The sequence below is a fragment of the Sminthopsis crassicaudata genome, chromosome 2 (genome assembly GCF_048593235.1).
Source record: "Sminthopsis crassicaudata isolate SCR6 chromosome 2, ASM4859323v1, whole genome shotgun sequence".
Lineage (NCBI taxonomy): Eukaryota > Metazoa > Chordata > Mammalia > Dasyuromorphia > Dasyuridae > Sminthopsis > Sminthopsis crassicaudata.
Genome location: NC_133618.1, coordinates 462,276,459 through 462,298,790, shown reverse-complemented (window position 1 = coordinate 462,298,790; position 22,332 = coordinate 462,276,459). Strand labels below are relative to the sequence as shown.

The 22,332-nt window shown below is 39.1% G+C and overlaps 1 protein-coding gene across 5 annotated transcripts in view; it reads left to right on the top strand.

The window, feature by feature from the left end:
• The window catches only part of TRAF1 (TNF receptor associated factor 1), a 28,113-nt gene extending 6,000 nt beyond the window's left edge, over window positions 1-22,113 (top strand). For 4 of the 5 annotated variants that reach the window (XM_074292931.1, XM_074292927.1, XM_074292929.1 and 1 more), the window contains 7 exons: window positions 4,916-5,014; window positions 11,078-11,149; window positions 11,413-11,478; window positions 12,577-13,008; window positions 14,735-14,912; window positions 18,418-18,566; window positions 19,199-22,113. In XM_074292931.1, coding sequence (XP_074149032.1) covers window positions 4,916-5,014; window positions 11,078-11,149; window positions 11,413-11,478; window positions 12,577-13,008; window positions 14,735-14,912; window positions 18,418-18,566; window positions 19,199-19,417 — 1,215 coding nt within the window. In that variant the 3' untranslated portion in view covers window positions 19,418-22,113. The remainder of the gene's footprint in view (window positions 1-4,915; window positions 5,015-11,077; window positions 11,150-11,412; window positions 11,479-12,576; window positions 13,009-14,734; window positions 14,913-18,417; window positions 18,567-19,198) is intronic. The other variant, XM_074292930.1, reaches the window with a different exon arrangement.
• The last annotated feature ends 219 nt before the right edge of the window (window positions 22,114-22,332 follow it).

Here is a 22,332-nt window from a genome sequence, read left to right as displayed (position 1 = left end):
AGAGTAAAATATGAGTCTCCCAATTCTTACTCTAGTGCTATTTTTTGCCATATCAAACTGCCTCAATGTTCTAGTGCTCTGGATTGCCTTCTTAGGTCTTGTTATTTCAAGGCCTCCACTAGATGATGTTTTTCTTGTGTAAAATTATCCCCATGTTTAGGACCAACAGACTAGTAATGTACTATTCTTATCAGATAACCAGTTACATTTTGACAAGGGCCTCTAGTGCATTATCCCTCAAAGGTAACACTAGTGGGGGAAGCCCAGGCACTGTAGTCAGAGTAGTAAGAGAGATATTTTGATTGTGGGGGTGAGGAAGAAGGGGGCAGTTTTTAAAAACAGAATACAAATTACACTCAAGTCCATCATTCTGGTTAGGATGAGTATAAAGGAAACCAATGGTGCAGTCTTAGTCACAGACCCTATGGGGAAGTACCAGGGATTTCTCTGACCTCGGACCCAAGCCTGTAGTTAGGTGAGACATTTAAGGATTTGAAGGCAACATTTTACATAATGGGTATTTCTTTGTCTCTAGTCTGTCCCTTGGAATAAGATGCAAGATGGAGATCATGTCCTCCAGTTACCTCATTTGATGGAAGAGAAAAACTGAGGTTTAAAAGGGTTAAGTGACTTGCTCAATGATACTCTGATAAAAAGAAGTTGGAGCAATCTTTAAAGCCATGGCTGTCTAACAGTCCAGCTCTTCCCAGCTCTTCTCTTACATGGCTGATATAACACCAAATATTATTTAGGTACCAATGATGTGCTTTAGGAGAAGCACCAAAAGTTGGAGTTTGGTCATGTAAAGAATTCACAGTGGCCATTCTCTTTGGCAAAAGATAGATTTATTTAGGGGAATAGATTACGGACAAAATGATGGAATATAATAGAAATAGAGTTGGGAGAGCATAGAAAGAAGTTTTAATAGAAAATGATGGAAAAGGCAAGTTCCCTAGTGGAATATGCCATTTACCAGGGGAAAGGAAATAGCTCATGAGGTTCAGGCTAAATCCTGAAGATTTAGCTAGGTGTAAAGCAGAAAAGTGAGGTCTGGAAAGACACCACAAAGCATAGTGGGGTTAGAGGTACCATGTGGCATAGGAGAGGGATTAGGAGAAAGATACCACAAAGCAGAGTGCCCTGTCAAACTGACTCAAAGGAGGGCTATAGTGAAATCACAGCCCAGTAATTTATAGAGAAAATTTAACTTCAGGAACTTGCCATAACTTGGATTTCTGACAGGATTACTTCCAGAGGGTGGGACCAGGGAGCTAAAATGACCTCGGTTCTCAGAGCCTTCTTCCTTGTCTCCCCCAGGGAATACTGTTTTTAATCAATCCTTCAGTTTCTCTCGGCCAACTGCACTCATTCAGGACCTTTTTATTCTTATCACAACATCAAAGCACAGAAAAGTCCTCATACATGTGGCCCAGACTAATTGCTTTGTGAAAAGACAGAGCTGGCCAGCTGGTTATCAGTTTGTCCTTATCCTCTTATCTCATTAAGCTAATTCTACTCTAAAGTGTACTTAGGATTCATGAGGTGATTGGTTGAACAGAGCACACAGACATGAGAGGATTAATTTTAGACTTTGGTAGAAGCTTCATTTGTCTGAAATGATGTTCTAGTAGCTAATAGGGTGTGGTGTACCTTGTGCAGAGATGTGGCCAGGCTTTTTTTCCCAAGTTAGTTCTTATAGCTCATGTATCTGGGACATGTGACTATTTTTCTTCCTTCTCTCCCCTTTTTTGTGTGACTCACAAAAAAAATAATGTGATATATTGGAAAGATCACAGGATTTAGAGTTAGAAAACATAGATTCAAAACCTTTGCCATTTGCTACCTCTGTACTTTTGAGCAAGTTACTTTCCCTCTGTTCTTTGATTTAGAAATAGAAAATAAAAGAGTTCGAGTAGATCAAAGATCCATAACCTGTGATCTGAGCTTTTAAAAATTATATTTTGATAACTATTTCAACAGAATTGGTTTCCTTTGTAATTCTATGTATTTTATTTTAAGTATTTAAAAATATTATGAAAAGGAGACAATAGACTTCCCCACACTGTCAAAGGAGCCCATTATATTCACAAAAATGTTAAGAACTCCTTGACTAAAATTGATCATTTCATTTGTGTTCAATTCTTTTTGCCCTTATTTGGTGTTTTCTTGGCAAAGAGAATGGGGAGAGGTTTGCCATTTCCTTTTCCAGCTTATTTTACAGATGAGGAAAGTGAAGTAAACAGGATTAGATGACTTGTCCAGAGTCATATGTAAAGTGTCACATTTAAAGGCCACATTTGAACTTATTGAATGCAGGGAAAATGTATCAATTTTAGGTGACAACTAAAAATCAGTTTGTAAACTAGAAGAATAAAATGGTCATTCTTTGATCATGGACCCTTAAAGGAGAGTAAGTGACCTAGTGAATACAGTACTAGAACTAACGTAGAGATAATGTAAATTCAAATCTTCCCTCACATAATTTCCTAGCTGTGTAATCCTGTGCAAGCCACTTCAATTCTATATCTCTCAACTGTAAAATGCAGATAATTACAGAACCTACCTTTTAGGATTTTTATAAATATTCAATGAGATAATATTTGTAAAGCATTTAGCACAGTACTTGGCATATAGTTGGTGCTGTATAAATGCTTATTCCCTTCCTTCATCACAGGTAAGAGAACAAATGGCCCCAGAGAAAGGAAAGGGAAAGTGATAGGGAAACTGTAAGAGAAAGAATTCCTCTAGAACAGAAGAGGAACTACAATTAGTCAGAGTATCTCTTTTCAGAAGTTTTAAAAACCAAGGTAGTCAGGGAAAGATTATCACATCCTAGAAGCAAGGGTTTATTTAGAGTGAGAGGAGAACTTTAAACACAGATTATAATTATGTTAGAACTGAAAGAACATACAATGTTACAACTAGAAAATAACTTAGAAAACTGAATGTCAGAGCCAGAAGAAGCATAGAATACACAATGTTAGACATAGAACAAAAGAGCTAGAAAGGCCTTTAAAGTAGAATGACAGAGCTTCAAAAGAGCTTAGAACCCAGAATGTCAGTGCTGGATGACAGCTTAGAATATGGAATGTTAGAATATAGAATATCAGTTTTGAAAGGGAATCTGGGAGGGAGTTCATTTTATAATAGAAAACCTGAATCCTCCAAGTGAAGTGGTTTGTCCTGGCTCATTGAGAGAGATTACTTCAAAGTCATGAGGAGAACCTCTCTCTCAATTTTCCTTCCACTTCACCAGGCTGCTTTATAGAGGATAGGAGCATTTAGCCAGATCCAAAGAATAGGTGGGATTTTGCTGGGCACAGGGGAATAAGATTGAATTTTCTGGGGTCCAGAGGGAACAGCATCAGTGAAGGTGCACAGCCCTTCTGGAGACCCTTTGCCTTAACTCCATGGAGGCTTCCAAAAAGGAGAAGTTCTTAAAGCCCTTGGCAGTTCCTAACAAGGTAAACAACTCTGGAGAGACAAATTCTCCAGCATGGAGCCTACACTCTCTCCATTCTCTTTGGGGACAGGTACCGTTGCTAAGTATGTACAAAAGCAGTATTGATACTCTCTTTACTTTATAATACTAGTATTCATGAAGGCAACAGTGCTACCTAAGCAAGGCAGTCCTGGCCAACCCCCTCCAGCAGACCCTGAAACTGTAGCCTGCTACAGCACTGCTGAGAACACACTGGGAGCCCCTGATTCCGAATAACCTAGACAGAAGGACAAGTGTTTTCTGTATGTTCTCATCAGGGGGTTGTTGGCGTGGATGTGTTTGTATGTAGGTGTTTACGCCTTAGAAAGTCCACCTAGATTTTTATTTTTAGTGATTTCCAAGTATCTGAGACAGTTCGTGGCATTGACCACAAAACTCCATTGATGCCTCTTTGGCAGTTCATAGAAGCCTGAGGTCCTTTCTTCTAGGACCTTCTAAGAGACCTGTGTACTTAAGCTTTTTGAACCCCAGTGATTTCATGGAAGGTTAGAGGTAGAAGAGTCCTCAGAGATCAACTGGTTTAGCCTCTCATTTTACAGGGGAAGACACTGAAGCCCCAAAAGAAGGCACAATTCATAAGGGTAATAAGTGTTGGATCTGGAACCCAAACTCATCAAACCATGCTGTTTCCTTTGGTAATACTGACTAAGGCAACAATAACAACCCCAATGGCAATGATAACTGCCTCTTAAGTTTACAATGCATTTTATACACAGTATCTGTCTAAAATTCAGAGAGTCATTATAGTAATGGAAAGATAATTGATTTTGAAATCAGACAAATCTCAGCTTGGTACTTACAGAGTGATCCAAAGCAAGGGGTTTCATGTGATAATATCTATACTGTTTATCTCACAGAAATGTGAGGAAAAGTCTTTGTAAACTTTAAAAGGCTTTAGAAATGTGAGTTATTGTTGTAATCTAAAATTTGGAAAAGTATGTAAAAAGCTCAGAATTTACCTATTTGAAGTGTCTTCCCAGTAGGATGCAATCGTATTAAGGACAGGAATTATATATATGGTGTTTTTAGCTCTCCAGCACTTAGTCCTGTGCCATGTATATCAGCAAGAACTTAAAAATGTTTGCTGAACTGAACTTTAAATTGCTGAACTGAGATAAGTAGCATAATTATTATTTCCCCCATTTTACAAAGAAGGAAACTGAAATTCTTGCACACTGTCACATGGCAGTGTCTACACTAGAGCTCAAGCTTTTCTGACTTTAGATTCTGTGCCCTCCCTGCCCTGCTGGGAACTGAATGTATGTCCTTCACCCTGCCTTGCTTCCTCATCAGGGTTCTGATAAGTAGTCAATGTCATAATAAATACAGAGGTGTTTTAAAGAATGTAAGTGTTCTATCATTGCAAAAAGGTTATAATTCTTGGGATTGCTGTTACTTCTCTCTATTCTCCAGGCTTTTATTGACGCTGCCATTAATAAGGAGATCTCTGAGCTTAGTGTGCATTGTGTGATTTCTGGGTGCGGCTGGACTGGTCTCATGAAGAATTTTGAGGTCAGTAATATGTGTGGGTGGTTGGTTCAGCGTCATCTCAGAATCCCAGGGTCTCAGAACAGAAAGGGATCTCAGAGATAATCTAATTCAGCTCATTCCTAAGAGAATTCTCATCTACTGTGGGCTAGTAACTACTTCCAGCCTTTTCTTGAAGACCTCTTATCTCCTCAGGCATCTCATTTCACCTTTCATGTGCTTCCTGTTCTCCCAGGAGAACTGTCTGTCAGTGAAAATAACTAGCATTTGCATAACTCTTTAGGGTTAGCAAAATGTTTTACACACTTATAAGTAAGTATTATTTCATCTGATTATCACATCAACCCTTGAAGGTGCTATTATTAGCTTCATTTTACAGAAGAAAAAGGTGAAGTTAACAAAATTTCAGGGATTTGGCCAAGGATATATAGGTTAGAAAGTGTTGAGGGCAGGGTCTCAACTCAAGTCTTTCTAACTTCAAGTATGGCACAACATTCTACTCAATATGCCATCTAGCCACCCTCAGAGAAACTCCTGCATGCCAGAAGCTGGCAAAGGAAAAAAAAAAAAAAAACAGGGTAAGAGGAAGGCTTGATTTGTAAATCTCACCTCAGACACTTACAGTATAACCCTGGATATGTTAACCTTTCTGAGCTTTGTTTTCTTCTGGAAAATTGAGAGGCTGGGCTTAATAACCTCAAAGTTCCCCCACCCCCAACTTTAAATGATTCTATGGGAATTCTTTTTCCTTGGCAAAGGGAAGCTTCTTTTTGGCTCTGAGTAGATGTATCTGCACATTAATTTATCTAACCTGAAGAGTTCTGGGAAAGTTCACTTGAGTACAGACATGGATCACGTCAGAGGCGGTATCCCTCCTTGGAAGCCCTCCCTTTCCCACCATTAAGTCAGAGATTGAAGTCCCCTATTCCAAATAATCATCCCTAGTGCAAAGCTTCTCCCTTCAATCTCCCTCATGAGTATACATACAGCCTCTCTTTGACCATTTCCAGGGACACAGAGCTCACCTATTTCACAAATCATTCTATTTGCTTTTTACAGGTCTAAATATTAGCAAGTTCTTCCTTAATCTTAAGGACTGACATTCTAAGAGGAAATGTAAAGCCAGTATTCATATTAACATGCCATATATAGTAGGGGTACTTGTGATAAGCTTTCCATCAAATCATACCATATAAATAAAAACACTAGACTGAATTATCTCTTATCAATTAGAATTATCTATCAATTAACAATCATTTTGAAAACACTTAATTAGGTATCAGGTACTGTACTAGGAATTCAAAGACAAATATAGTGTCTGGCCTTAAGGAGCTTATATTCTATCAGAAAGACAGCAAACACATATAAATGTTATTTAATCATTCCAATCATATTGATTCTCCTTGAACCCATGTGGAATTTTCTTAGCAAAGGTACCATTTATTTCTCAGCTTATTTTATAGATCAGGAAACTGAGTTAAACAGGGTTAAGTGATTTGCCCGGGATCACACAGCTAGTAAGTGTCTGAGGTTGCATTTAAACTCAGTTCTTTCTAACTCTAGACAAGAGTTCTATCTACTATGTCACCTAACTGCCATGCACATATGAAATATATATATATACACACACATACACACACATACACACAGGTAAATAGAAACAAGCCAACTTTGAACTGAAGGCACAGCTCTTGCAATAGGAGGTACTTAAACTGAGTCTTGAAGGAAATTATATATCCCAAAAGGTGTAAGAAGGAGGGAGATCTTTATAGACTTGGAAAATAACTGGTGCAAAGTTCCAGAGAATGTGTTATATGAAAAACAGAAAAGAAAAACAGATATAGCTAGACTATGGACCTCCTGGAGATTTGTTAAACATTTCTATGTTTAACAAATCTAAAAAGGTAGTAGCTAGACTGTGAGGGGCTTTAAATGCAAAACAAAGGAGTTTATATTTGATCCTGGAGAACCACTAGAATTTACGGAGGTAGCTAGGTGGTGCAGTGGACAGTGTGCTAGACAGCAAATCAAAAGAAGCTGATTCAATCTGATCTCAGATACTTATCAGCTGTGTGATCCTGGACATGTCACTTAATCTCTCTGTCTAACTTTTTCTTATCTGTGAAATGGGTCTAATGATAGTGTCTACCTCCTAGGGTGGTTTTGGGGATCAAACAAGACAATATTTGTAAACTGCTTTGTAAAGTTTAATATGCTGTTATTATTAATTACTATAAAGTGACATAATCAAACCTACAATATTCACTTTTCTAACTATGGAAATGAATTGGAGTAGGGAAAGATAAAAACAAGGATACTAGTTAGGAGACTACTTTGACAATCCAGACAAGCTAACAGTGAAGGTCTGGGGGTGGCTGCATGAGTGGAAAGGGGGCATATGTGGGAAATGTTGTGAAGCTAGAAAGGATAAAATGGCACCATTTTTCTAATTACCTAGGTTGGTAACCATGGTATCAGCACTAGCTAGTTGTATGACTTTGAGCAAATTAATCCCTCTCTGTACCTCAGTTTCCTCATAGATATAAAAAAAAAAAATTATGGACTAGAATATTTTTAAGATCCCTTCCAGTTCTAAAATCTGTGTTCTGATATTCTATGTTCTAAGGTTTTGCTCAGCTTTTGCTATTTTGTGGTTCATATTCTAAATGAGATGAGCCATGATAATCTCCTCCTCTTTTAAAAATGCTTAGCTCTTCTACTAGTCCCCCACCCCTCAGCCTGATGTTGCCACCTACATTTTTTTTTCTATTTATTGGCACCTGTGGTTTCCTGTTTGAAAAGGTAAAAGGCCAAACCTTCTTGCTCAGAAATCAAGCTCTTCTGCACTTTGATCTAATAAGCCACAAACACAGTCCCCATGGACATTTCCCCTGCATTATGCTCCAGGCCACTTACAAGAAGGGCAATACTCATAGATAGCTGAAGATGAAATGTGTAGTGCATTAGAGAGCATGGTCTCAGCAAGACCCAAGGAGTAGGGAAGAGAAGATGGGGTCCATTGGAGTATTTTGTTCTAGATAAAGGCTAGAATTTTTAAGGTTTGATTTAGATCCCTTCCTAAAGATCATAATGATTTGAATCAAAAACCCAGTCATTCTCCAAAGAAGGCTACTATATTGATCTTCCTAATGCACATGTTACTTCCATCCTGAAAAATCTTTAATGGCCATTAAAGATTGGCTCCTTCCTACCTAGAAATTAAAAATCACTCTATCCTTCTTTCCTTTTTCTCTTTTTCTTTTAATGATTCCATAAACTCTTTTTTTTTTTTTTTAACAAACACACATTTGACTTACTCTTTTCCCCCTAGAAATTTGACCAAAGAACTCTAAATATATCTCAGGATGTGAAAAAAACAAAAATTTCAGCATTTCCTCCCCTCCTCTTGGTTCTGGAGATCTTGGACTAGAAAGGACCTTAGAGATTGTCTAGTTAAGCCTACTATTTTATAGAGGAAGAAACTTGGCCCAGAAAGGTATAGGATTATAGACTGAAATATTAGATTAAGAGGCCGATTCCATTTTAGAGATGAACTAAGTATTGTATGGAAGTGAAGACACTTGGCCCAAAGTCACACAGTTAATGTCAATTAGGATTTGAAGCCAGCTTCCTTCAATCTAGAATCATCATTCTGCCTCCCCTATGGGAAGATGGATTTCCTTTGCTCAAGATCACACAGAAGTACTTTCAGAGCCAGGACCAGAAATCAGGTCTCCTGGCTCCCCTCTCTCTCATACAACACTCTACTTCACACCTGTCAGGTACTTTCCAAAATGTGTCACTGTTGTTTCTGAAGGCCTATGGTATAAAAAGAAATAAATTCACTTATTTCCTAGCCATGTGGCCTTGAGCAAATACCCTCTTCAATTTTCTTCAGTCTCATTATCTGTAAATGAAGGTTTGGATTACCTCATCTCTAACCTCCTTTCCAATCTCAGTTCTGCAATCCTATGATTCTGTTGCCTACCAAATAAAACTCCAATTCTTCTTCTGCCTTGCAAAGCTCTCCCCAGTCTGGTGCCAGCCACCTTTTCCAGCCTCATGTCATTTCTGTCACTCACTCTAGACTCAGTGTAGATTTGAATTTCGCTGGCATTCTGGATATGGATCAAGCTCTCCTGCTGGGATTCCAGCGGGTCTTTCAGTAGAGATAGGTTTCAGGCACTTCACCTGAAGCAGTGGCAGTGATTTTTTGAGCGTACAAAAGGTGCCTTCAGAATTCTGTGCCGTGCCTTGGGGCATTAGTGCTGCTCACGTGGCCTGCTTCCCTCTGGAGGAAGGTTCCCCGGATCCGCTTCCACTTGCACCTACATCTGTCTTCACTACCTGGCAGGATTGGCTGAGACAGAACAGATTGCCTGCTTCTGCTCAAGCCCCACCCCCTCTGACCGCCCTCCTTCTCTGGCCCCCGGTTGGAACAGCTGTTTTGAGCTTCCTGCTGTTTTCGGCTCCTGCGTTGGGAACAGCATGTCCCTGGAAGGGGGAGCTGAGCCCTGGGGGAGGCACCCAAACATGGTTTTCCTGCGAGTTAAACTGGGCTGGATTCCATATCCTTACCCACTTTGCTTAATTGTCCACAGAGCTTTTTCCTTATTCCACTTTTGAAAGAGAACAGCGTTGCTATGGATTAGCTCAAATTAAAAGCCTATAAAATATTTGGTTCCTTCTTCTTCATCTCCACCCCTTCCATTTAAATCTGCCCCATAGCTCATTGTCCACAAATATTTACGGAGGGCCCACTATGGGTACAACCATATGTTGGGCATTATGGGGGAGAGAAGAAAGATGTGAAAATCCAGGCCCCTCCCTTCCAGGAGTTTACAAACTAGTCAGGGAGACAAGACATGGAGAATTAAACAATGCCAGGCAAACAGTATAATCTGGTACTAAATGAGTGACATAGTAAGCATTAGGGAGTTCCAAGAAGCTCAGTGGGGGGCATGGCTGGTCAGGGCATACTGCACAGACAATGTGGCGTTTGAGCTGGGTTCTCTAGTGCTTGGATGGACTGAGAAGAGAAGAGGTGGAAGAGAGCATTATGGGAGGAGGCCCTCCTCTCCCCTCCCGTAAAAGGACTCAACATCTCTAGAATTCCCATCAGATTTGAAAGCACTTTTTCAAGTATCTCTTATTTGATTTTCACAATGGGCCTGTGAGATAGATAGGGCAGAGACTGTTATTCTGATTTTAGAGATTTACAAATTCCTAGATCTTTCTGGAGAACCAAAGCCTTGAGCATCCAGACATCTATGTTTTAAAGAATATGAAATCAGAAAAAGACCTTAGCTTGTCTGTTTACTAGTAATAGCTAGCATTTATATGGCATGATAAAATTTGCAAAGCATTTTACAAAACAGTGGATCCACGTAATAATCCTGTAAGGCAGGCACTAATATTACCCATAATTTACAAATGGGGAAACTGAGGCCAGCAAGATAAGGCCACACAGCCACTAATTGTCTGTGGTAGGATTTAAATACAGTCTTCCTGACTCCAAGTCCACTGAGTCACCTAGGTACATCTAAGAAGATTTCTGATCTTTCAACAAGTCCCTTTTCCAGCTTTGGGCCTTATTTATAAAAGAGGAATCGATCTAGATGATTGTTGTTGTTATTCAGTCATTTCAGTCATATCTGACTTTATGACCCCATTGTCTTGGCAAAGACACTGGAGTGGCTGGACATTTTCTTCTGCTCATTTTATATATATATATATACATAGAGAGAGAGAGAGTGATATGTATAGATATAGATATAGATATATAAGATTATATAATATATAAGTGATTTGCCCAATTATATAGCTAGTAAGTATCTAAGGCCAGATTTGAAGATGATTACTAATATCTTATCCATTTACTAGATGATTGCTATCTTAAGTCATTTTCTATGATGGTTAGGACTCTTTTTAAATAGTATATTAGCAGCCCTGTTTATGTTGGATGAAAAAAAGCAACAAATAAACTAAAGATGGGGGGGGGGGGCGAGCTTAAAGATCATAATTTTCTTTTCCACAATCCCTCTAGTAAAATGGTCTCATTACAGTTTCCTTTTCATCTATGAACAGACACATGAATGTGGAGGAATCTCTTTGAAGGACCACAAGCAGACTGTGACCAAGATCAGCACAGAAGAGAAGGTAGTTAAGACTATGGAGATGACTTTTTCTCTTCCTAAGCCTAGGGCTGGGAACTCAGGAGCATTTGCTTAGACTTTGTAGGACTGTCTCCAGCTTTCTGCAACCATTTCTGGAGGGAAAGTTTCATAATGATTGGTCTTATGCTTATGAGATGCCTGGAATTTCCAAAAATGTAAAAATAGTAGCTCTCTTTGGTGATTGCCACAGACTGGGGAGGATTTGTAAGAAAATTACCCAGATGATGGAACTTTGTTTTTTTCCAGGATGGCTTGGTGCCAATTGAGGTCCAGGGAATGTGCTCCTTTGCAGACATTGGCTGTTCCTTCAAGGTAGGCATAATTTTGAACTTGAGTTCAACAGAAGAACAGATGGGCTAAACAAATAGCACTGAATCCCAGGCCTCCCCACCTCTTCCTCCCATCCTTCTTTCACCAGAATGATCTGAAAGAACAGCTTTGATAATGAAGAACCTTCTTTAATGAAGAACCTTTTTTGATTATTTCCCATTAACCACAAAATGACCATATTTTATCCTTCCATTTCTTTCTTCTTTTGAAGTAGTTCTATAAAATCTTTCTTTGAAGCCATAATTAGCCCAATCTCTTCTAGAATTTTGGGAGGGCTTTCCCAAACATCTGTCAGGGTATCATAATAAAATCCCTCTTCTGGGAGGCAGCACATTGGATATTTGAAAGCTATGCTTATGTCTTCCCTAAAACATCCCTGATTCCTTCAAACGGTCCTTATGCAAAGTTACAAATTCCTTAATATTTCCAGCAGATTTGGAGTTGAGTGTTGTTGCTGTGATTAATACAGACTGAGAGCATCTGGGTTCAGACTCCAGCTCTGCTACCTGCTACTTGGGTGACTTTTGATAATGTCATTTAGCTTTTCTGAGCCTCAGTTTCCTTATCTATTGCTCCTTTAGGGTTTTTGTAATTATGACACTCCACTTCATCAGTATCCTTAAAATGTGGTACCTAAAACTAAACTCAGGTGATAGAGAATACTCCAAATGTTGAGTTTATATAGTGTCAGTGTTGGTTTGCTGTCTAAAAGATCCCATGTGACATCACTATTTTGTTCTAATTCTCTCATTTTCTGTAGTTTTTGAAAGATCTTTTAAATATTGAAAACCTTTTATCTATTTCCGATGCAGTGTTCTGTATTTAACATTTCTAAAATAGAACATCAGAGTATGTCATTTCCCCTTCATTCAGACACTCTTCTACCTGTTTGATGAGCTCCCCCCTCCCACTACAATCAGAACCCCTTCTCTTTGTAACTTTGGGGGTATACCCAGGTTATTGAGCTACCTCTGCCCTTAGGGATTAAAGCAGCAAGCTTAGGGATCTCCCTGATGGGAGCTGTTTCTCAGCCTTCTCTACCCTCCTCACCGGGAGCACTTCCCTCCTTTCTCTCAACAGGGTAGCCAGGAAATGGTGAAAGAGCATGAGGTTTCCTCACTTCCAGAGCACCTGAGGCTGCTGTTAGAGCTTGTGAGCCAAGTGAAGGCCCACAATAGAGAGAAAAAGGTCTCAGGTTTTAGCCACGCCAAGCCAAGTGGGAAGCCCCTGGAGAGAAACCTGTCGGACCTACAGCTCCAAGGAGCCGTGGAGATCAATGGTGACTTGGAGGCTGACTGCTTCCGGGCTGCCTCCTCTGACTCTGAGGAGGAGCTGGCCCTTCAGAGGTTCATGAAGGAGAAGCTGTTGGCTGAGCTGCAAGAGAAGCTGCTCGTGTTTGAGAACATTGTGACTGTCCTGAACAAGGAGGTGGAGGTCTCCCACCTGGCCATCGTTGCCTCCGTGCACCAGAGTGGACTGACCCAGGACCTGATCCTGAGCTTGGAGCAGCGGGTAAGAGTCTGGCCCTGCAGCTGGGCCAGCCAGAGTCAGACTAGAAGAGCAGACCCAGTTCATTTGTGCCAGACACAAAAACATTACTGGGTGCCAACCACTGAGATGAGAGACCTGGATTTATAATCTAGTGGGGGAGATAAGATATGGAAAGAAGTAACAATTGTGTGTGTGTGTGTGTGTGTGTGTGTGTGTGTGTGTGTGTGTGTATGCATGTACATGACTGTGTGGATAACATTTTTATGTTTATATAGTATATACTACTATATAATATATTATTAAATTAAATTATTTAACCCTTTTGGACCTCAGTAACATCATCTGTAAAATGAGGGGAAGGAACTAAATGATCTCTAAGATCCATTCCAGATAGAAAACTAAAATCTTCATGTGATATAATTCTTATTACTTTAATTACATATAGTAAGTCTTCTCTTATCCCCTTAGTTGGCAACCCTATCTCCTCCTTTTCTCTAACCCTGACTTTACATAGTACTTTCTTTTGGACAATTCTAAAGCACTTATCATGTAATATCATGTATAATAGTTATGCTTTAACTTCCATTAGAGTGGGGAAAGAGGCATATTTTATCTAAACTTTTATCTCCTCTAGTCCATAGCATAGGACTCTGACCAAGTGTACAATTTATAAATAGCTATTGAATGCTGTTGGAATATGAGAGGCAAAAGTCCTGGACTTGAAATCTGGAAAAACCTGGGTTCACATCAAAAACTAGTTATATAACTTTGGGCAAATCAGTTTCCTTATCTATAAAATGGGTCCTGTAAAACTGCTATATAAATATGAGTTGTCATAATATGTGTTATGCTATTTGTATAATTGAGGCATATGGCATAAAGAGCCAGACTCAATCAGGAGTTATAAGCCCAACCTCTGATATATTCTGGCTTTGTGTCCCTAGGAAGGGATATCACTTTACCTCTCAGTGTCCCAGATAATTCCCTTAAACATTCTATACAAGCTGCCTCTCTGAATTGATAAAGAGATTTTCCTTAGAGTTTCCTACACCAATAAAATCAAAGGTCTAGATTCCCCAAATATTACATGATAGCTAATAGCTGGAAGGATGCATAGTAGTTGAGTAGTTGGTAGTAAAGCACTTTTCAAGTCTTAAAGTACCATAGAAATGGATGTTCCCACCATGAGACAAATTAGACTCTGTTTTTCAGAATGATAGCACCACATGGATCTATAATGCCTGAAGGTTTACTGAAAACTTTTCCCACAGAATTATTTCAAGGTATAGAGTAAAGATATTATTATCCCCATTTTGTGGGTGAGAACATCGAGTCCCAGAGCCAAGAATCACAAAGCTAAAAAGTAGCAAAGAGTAGCCTAAACAGAGGCTAGAATGAGTATTTTTTCTATTCTACTTCTAATAACTCATATTTCCTCAATACTTCACATTTTATTACAAAGCTCTTTTTTTCATAATAACCCTGCAGGTATCATTTCCCCCAATTTTCACAAGGCAGCTAGGACTCAGAAGCTTAATTAAGACATGTCCATGGTCATATAACTAGAGAGGGATAATGCTTGAACCTAGGTATTTTAACTTACAAGTGGAAATTTTTCCCCACCATAGTTTGCTGACATCTTTATATAATGATCTCAAGAAGCCGTGGGGCTCATCAGATGATGAATAATATTGAAATACTCTCAAAGTTTCAGAGGTTGATCTAGGATGGGATATCTACATTCCAGGTCATAGATTTGCAACAGACCCTGGCCCAGAAAGATTTAGCACTAACCAAATTGGAGCAGAGCCTTCATCTCCTGGAGGAGGCTTCCTATGATGGCGTCTACCTATGGAAAATCACCAATTTCACCAGGAGATGTCATGAGTCTGCATGTGGAAGGATGATCAGTCAGTTCTCACCAGGTAATAAATTCATTATTTTTAGAACAAAGGACACAGAGATACATCTATCTATCAATGTTTTTAACAAAAGTAAGGGCTCACCTTCCCACAGTGTTTTAGAGTTTTCAAAGTGCTTTCTCTACAACAACCCTATAGGTAGATGATACAAATATTATTATACAAATGAAAAAACTGAGATCCAGAGGCAGTAAATGATTTCCTCAAAAGGGATGGAGACTCAACTCAAATCTAAATCTTCTGATTCTGAAACACCATATACTGCTTTATCAATAATAAATAGAACCAAGGAAGTATCTCTGAAATATTTTCTTAACATATTTGGAGATGTCCATGATAGCATTAACTAGAAAGTACAGACATAATAAAGAACATGATTGTGTTTTTCATTGGGAATATACTTGGGATTTTGGGAGGGAGAAGGAAGAAGAGATAATACTTAGCTAATAAGTTTGCCCAAGAGTAAAAATTATCCCATTAGGAATATGGTTAATGAAATACTCTATCTACACTGTCCCTTGAGCACTTTAAATTCAGTGTCCAAAACCAAACTCAGTATAAACCTCCATAATTCCCCTGTACTGTATAATTTTTAAAAAATCTATTCCTTCTTTTCATTCCTTCTTTGTGATGTCATCCTCCCAAACATCCTGGGTTAACACTTGAGTCATTTCTAATGCCTCTTTCTTTTGCTTTGTGTCACATTCAGCCATTTGCCAAGTTTTACTGATCGGTCTCCCCCACTCTTCTATTCATCCACTTTAGTTTAGACTCCCTTTATGTCTCACCTGGACTATCGCAATAGTTTTCTGACCTCCCCATTTCTAGCCCCTGCCCCTTCCAATCTATCTCATATACTACTGCTAGATTAATCTGCCTAACATGAGACTCTGATTTCCTAACTGAATTATCTTGGTCTAGATCTTTTGTTTTTATCACACCATCTCTTTCAACTGCATATCTCTTCCTTTCCTGTCTAGGAAGCCATCCCTTATAACAAAGATAAAAAAGAGAGAGAGAGAGAGAGAGAGAGAGAGAGAGAGAGAGAGAGAGAGAGAGAGAGAGAGAGAGAGAGAGAGAGAGAAAACAATTCAGCAAAAGCTGAAAAAGATACCAACCAAGTCTGACAATACATGCGATACTTTATACCCATGGCATCCCATTTAAGAAAGAAAGTGAAAGATTCATTTTCTAAATTCTTCAGCACAAACTTCTTGGTCATTATAATTATAAAATTCTAGTTTCATGCTTTTGTTGTTTTCATTGATGTCGTTGTGTTTATTGTTTTCCTGGTTCTGCTAATTTCATAATTTCTGATAACATTAGCAATATTCATTACAGTATAAATTTTAAATAATAGTACTACCTCCAAGAGCCAAAGAATCACAGAATTTCATATTATGTACTGTACCATACTTTGTCTATCCCCTAAACAGTATATCTTGGTTGAATGTTTAGATTTACAGACATTTAGAACTAGAATTCTAGAAGCTTGGAGGATCATTTAATCCAGATCTTCCATCCTAGATAATTTATATATTATGATTGTACTTGTACTATGGACAAATGTTTCCTCATCTGTAAACCATCCATAATAACACTTTCACTGCTCATCTCACAGGACTATTGCAAGAGAAGCAATTTGTATTTTGTGGATGAAAAAACTGAGGTGGTAGGGAAGAGATGATTTACACATCTAATTAATGGAAGAACCAGAGTTTTGGGACCCTTACCCTATTGTCCTTCCTACTACACCCTCCTGCTTTTCATACACCTGCTTTCTAAATATAATTGTGTATATATGTATGAGTATATATGCACAAACATATATGTCTGTATATTTATTGAGTGTGTGGAGGGTTTTTCTGTTTTTCTTTAAAACTAGGGAAAATATTAAGCACCAGGAAACCTTAGTTTTAAACATGCCCTACTGCTGTTATATACAAATATATATATACATATATATATATATATATATACATATATGTATATATATATATATGTATATATATATATATGGGGGGGTGTTTGTGTATATGTTTGTATATGCATGTGTGTGCACATGTACAGAAATCTTTTAGTTTATATACATGTGCTGATGAGTATACATGAATATATGAGTTTGAATGTGTGTATGTATATGTATGATCATATGACAATATAGCTAGAACTAAAAGAGTTCATCTCAGAGCAATCTAGTCCAACCTCCTTATTTTTAAATGGAGAAGCTGAGACCCAGAGGGGTAAGGGACTTGCCCACTTCTATACAAGTATAGTTGTAGCAGAAGAATTCAAAGTTGGGTCCTTTGAATCTAAATTCAGGACACTTTCCACTGCTCCATACTTCATATATGTGTATTTTTGTATATAAATGTATATGAGGGAGTCAGTATGCACATGTGTGTCTGTAGTTTTGCTGAGAAAACTAAGGGCAGTTCCAAGCTCCAAGCGCCAAGCAGCTCTCCATGAGCAGGGACAGTACAGCTTTAGACAAGACCTAGCTCTAATCCCCCCTTAACATGCAGCTTTTTAGATTGAGGTTTGCCAAAAACGGAAAAGACAGACTGTGCTTCCTGCTATTCAAAAACTAGAGAGAAAAGGTGAGTCAAACCTTCACCTGGGTCTCTCCTCTGGCCTCCTCCTTCACCAAGCTCACCAAAGTGTCTTTTAGAAGTAAAAAAGGCCCCCAGCCCTCCAAAAACTGCTATTTACAGTGACATCTGTTGGAATGTTACTATAACCCACGTCCAAGAGGCCCCATGCTGGCTCTCTCCTGGGCTAGGGTAACAGCCTCCTTTCCAATCCATTTTTCATATAACTGCCAAAGTAATCTTTCTAATTGTAGGTCTAGCCACATCACTCCTTTTCTCAAAAACCTTTAGTGGTTCTCAGGAGTCTGTCATAGAGAAATTCCTTAGCTGAGCCTTTAAGACCCTAAGATGCCCTCTTTTTTTGTCTGGATCTCTCCTTTCCCCCATCACACTGCTTACTTGTATATGTGCCACACCATAGCATCCCTCCCCTCCTCAATTAGATTGTAGGCTTCTCAACAACCAGGATCTAATTTCTGTATCCCTGCCCCCAAGAAATACAGATAAATTAATGAGACCCAAGTTTGAATCCTTCTGCTATAATTATACCTGAACATAATATATCTTATGTATTGTGTATTATATCTGTGCTTAATAAATGTTTGCTTAGTGGTACAGTGGACAGAGCTCTGAACTTAAAATCAAGAAGACACTTCCTAGGAGGATGATCTGAGCAAGCCTCTTCTTCTCTTTTCATATTTCCTTTTCTATAAAATGGGAATAATAACATTCCTCAGGATTGTTGTAGAGATCAAACGAGATAAAGCACTTTGTAAAACTTAAAGTACTATGTCAATATTAGCTATTATGAGAATTAATTTGAATTTGTCACGGGAGAATATTTGAGTATTCCTTGAAGGCATATGGGAAAACTAAGCATCCACAGAACTAACCCCACACTCCTTTGTTGATTTCAGCTTTTTATACTGCTCGCTATGGCTATAAATTATGCCTTCGGATCTACTTCAATGGAGATGGGACAGGAAAAGGGACACATCTTTCACTCTTTATTGTGGTCATGAAAGGAGAATATGATGCTCTCCTGGAGTGGCCTTTCCGAAATAAGGCAAGTGGCTTAAAAAGAGGGAGGGTCTGGAAGCTAGATAACCCAGGTTCTGTTATTTGTTCTCTGTGCCAGCTGGTTGCTTAGCCAGATCACTTAACCTTTATGAACCTCAAGGGATATACTGGTGAAATGGGGGTGGGCAATGGCTTCCCAGTTATAGGCAAGCTTAGACCATATGATCTTGAAATCCCTTCCAGGTCTCAATTCTTCGATTCTATGTGTTTTAAGCCCAAGCAATGATCTCACATTTAATTTGTGTATCTAAGCTACCTGGACTTGGTGCTGTGAGGGATGGAGAAGAAACAGCCTCAGACTTATCTTAATTAGATAAGTCTTCTAATTAGTTCAATAACTAATTAGAGAGAATAATGTAGGATAAGTGCCCAAGGAACAACACAGATAGTTGGTGGAAGGAGAGAGAAAATCACTCTGAGTGGTCTCAACAGACTTCACAATTTTAATTTAATTACACAGAATACATAAGATTTGGATAAGCTACAAGAAGATGGAAAAGAATAAGGTCCCCCTGAGCCTTAACTCCTCTTGCAGTGAGCCTAGTTTTTAGCCAGTTCTCAGGGTGGGCCCGGGGACTCTAATAGAGGGTCCTATGACCTTTCTCCATCATTCTTCAGGTCACATTCATGCTGCTGGACCAGAACAACAGAGAGCATGTTATCGATTCCTTTCACCCAGACCTGACTTCAGGCTCCTTCCAGAGGCCTCAGGGGGAAAGCAACATAGCCAGTGGCCGCCCTATGTTCTTCCCGCTGAACAAACTACAGTCCCCCAAACATGCCTATGTGAAAGATGACACAGTTTTCCTCAAGTGTGTCATAGAAACAAACTCATGAAGCTGGGAGAGGGAGGCCCAGGCCTTGGAGGAACGCTAGGAGAAGAAGACCCTTAAACAGAAGCCTTCCCTGGTGGAAAGAAGCTTAGAGACCAGCGGTCCTGTGCTGATCTCTTCTTCTTCAGCATTCCAGAAGCAGCCATCAAGGCTCTGCTCAAACACTTGCAGTGACAGAGAACTCACTACTTCTGACGAATCAGCTCCCCATTGCTGGACAGCTCTGTTACTAGAACCTTCTTCCCTAAACCTCCTTCCTAGGGACTTCCAAGCACTGCTCTTAGTTCTTCTTGAGCCGCACAGAACAAGTTTACTACAACTTAAAAGAAAGAGGGTTTGGTACAAGTCAAAAAGTCCAAAAACCTGGGTTCAAGCCCCTATTACATTACCCAACACCTGTGTTATCATGGGCAGAAATGAGTGAACTTCTGAACCTCAACTTGCTCACAGCTCTGCCCTCACCCCACAAGAACTGTTTGGGGTCCAGTGACCCAACTCCTGTCCATAGGATTGTTGGGATAGGAGTATTATCCCCACCTCATCCTCATCCCCCTGTCCAAATTCATGGTCTGTGTGTGCTCTTTTAAGCAATCGGCTACTACTTTATGTCAGCTCAATGCACTTTGGTAGTTTCTGTCCCTTGTCTGGTGGCCTGCTTGACAGGAGAGAGACAGAGACAGAAACAGACAGAGAGAGACAGAGAGAGAGAACACATTTATTAAGTGCTTACTGGAGAGGATGACCAGAGAGTGAGTTAGGGTAAGACTCCTTCCAGTCCAAGGAAATAATAGGGTAATGGAAATGGCATTTCTCAGAAGATAAGCAAACCTCAATTCTAGTATCTACTTTGTCAATAACAGAATTATTCTGAAGAAAATGCTTTCTTAATGCTAAAGTGATGGAGCAATGTGAGTTTTAATTACAACCAGGTCCTAACTGATTGAAATAGTGAATCCCATGAAGTGGTCTCATCATTTGAAGTGCACATTTCCATTGGCCTCGACTCTATGACCACATTCTAATTTTGAAAATTGAATATATGCAACCACTTCATGGAATTTGTTATTTACACTAATTGGGACCTAGCTGTATGTATAACAGACAATCCATTGATATAGAGGGTGGCTCACACATCATGAAGTCTGGGAATTCTATAAGGATCCCCTATCTAGAAGACCATGATAAAGAACAATTGGAAAGAGGATAAAAAAGGATGTAGAGAAGGAAAACTGAAAGGGATGGAATAGATTAGGCTCATAGTGAGATTTTTCATGAAAGTAAAAAAACAATAGAAGGATCATTTGAGGACAAACAAAATCCATCAGAAACCATCAGAACTCATTTAACCAAGGTAGAACTGCCAGCTGGGGACAGGTTAGGAAACATTTCTGATAGGGTAATTATAACCCATTGTGATAATAATGTTTTCCAAAAGCATGTGATAACACATATAACGTGTTTTGCAAACCTTGGAACACTATATGAAGTTAATTATTTTTATTATTATAATTTTGTTTGTCCCTCATGAAACCTCTTGAGGGAAGCTGGTCAGAGATGCGTCTTAAATGATTATCCTCATTTTATAGAAGGGGAAGCAGACTCAGAGAAATTGAGGGACATGCCTCTGTCATGTTGTGCATATCTGGTCATTGTCCGAGCTGGAACTTGAACACAGTCCTATTTTTTTGCCTTTAAGTCTAAAGATCTTTCCATTACAATATGAGTAGATACTTAGAAAAATTAGTCTAGTAGCAAGACCCTCCCTAAAAGCCAAATCATGCCTTGTATATCACCAATCTTCCCCCAACAAGTGTGTCCCAGTGAAATCAGGTTATAGCACATCCCCAGAATATTCCTGAAACAGTCATCAGAGAAAAACCTAAGGAGAGCATCTAGACAGATGCTGGAAGAGTTATTTATTTTGAAGCTGATCAGATTTTAATTGGAAGCACCCATATACCTCTATTAACCCCCTTCCTGCTTAAATGACATAAGCAGGAAGCAATGTTAGACAATCTCTCCTTATTGATTAAAGGGGAGTCAAAAACTGTATAAGAGCCTCAGAACTTTTTTTTTTTTTTTTTTAACTACAGCTGGTAGAATCCTTCCTTCCTGTTATTGGATGCCTGCCTAAATTATAGCCAAGTCACTGCTAATTAAAAGAAAGAAAGCCTGCAGTCCAGAGAAATTCTCAATTCTCAATATTCTGTATCACATTCCAGAAGATTATGTTGACTTCCTGCTTTTTCTTTTATGTTAGAGGTACAGCTTTTTTCCTTTCATCCACGAACAGAAAGGTCAGATACATAAGCAAAATATTTTTTTCTGGGCTTTGATTTTATGAGGAAAAAAAAAGTAAACCAATTTACCAGTAACACTGGCTAATTCAAAAGATCAGCTTTTTAGAACCATTAAATAGAACTAGAAGAGACTTTAGATTGAAGATTTGAATACCACCAAACCTTAGAACTAGGTGGAATCTTAAAAGATTATATAGGCTAACCCATCTAATTTTACAGGTGAATGGATCTCTGTCTCTAGATGATCCTGGATGTGCTGACACTATAATTATTCTTGTGACTCCACACCCCTGGGGCTGACATACAGGATCCTAATCAGCAATAAGGATGGGGGCAAGATGGTATTATTTCTAGCCCAAGAAATGGTAAAATCAAAGAAATAAAGATCTGACATATCACTTGAAAAGTTTATCGTAATTGAATGAACAGACTCTGGGGCTGGGGGGGAGATTCTAAGCAGGAAGAGAAGGGGAGCCTCTTTTGTGGAAATCATGTCTGTGGCAGGGGGCATAATATAAAGCAAACTCTACTGCAGCTGCTTTTTGGCACAAGTTGGCCCTGATTTTTGGTTGATGCTCCCCAGCTCCACCCCACCCCCAATTCCATCATAAACACATAG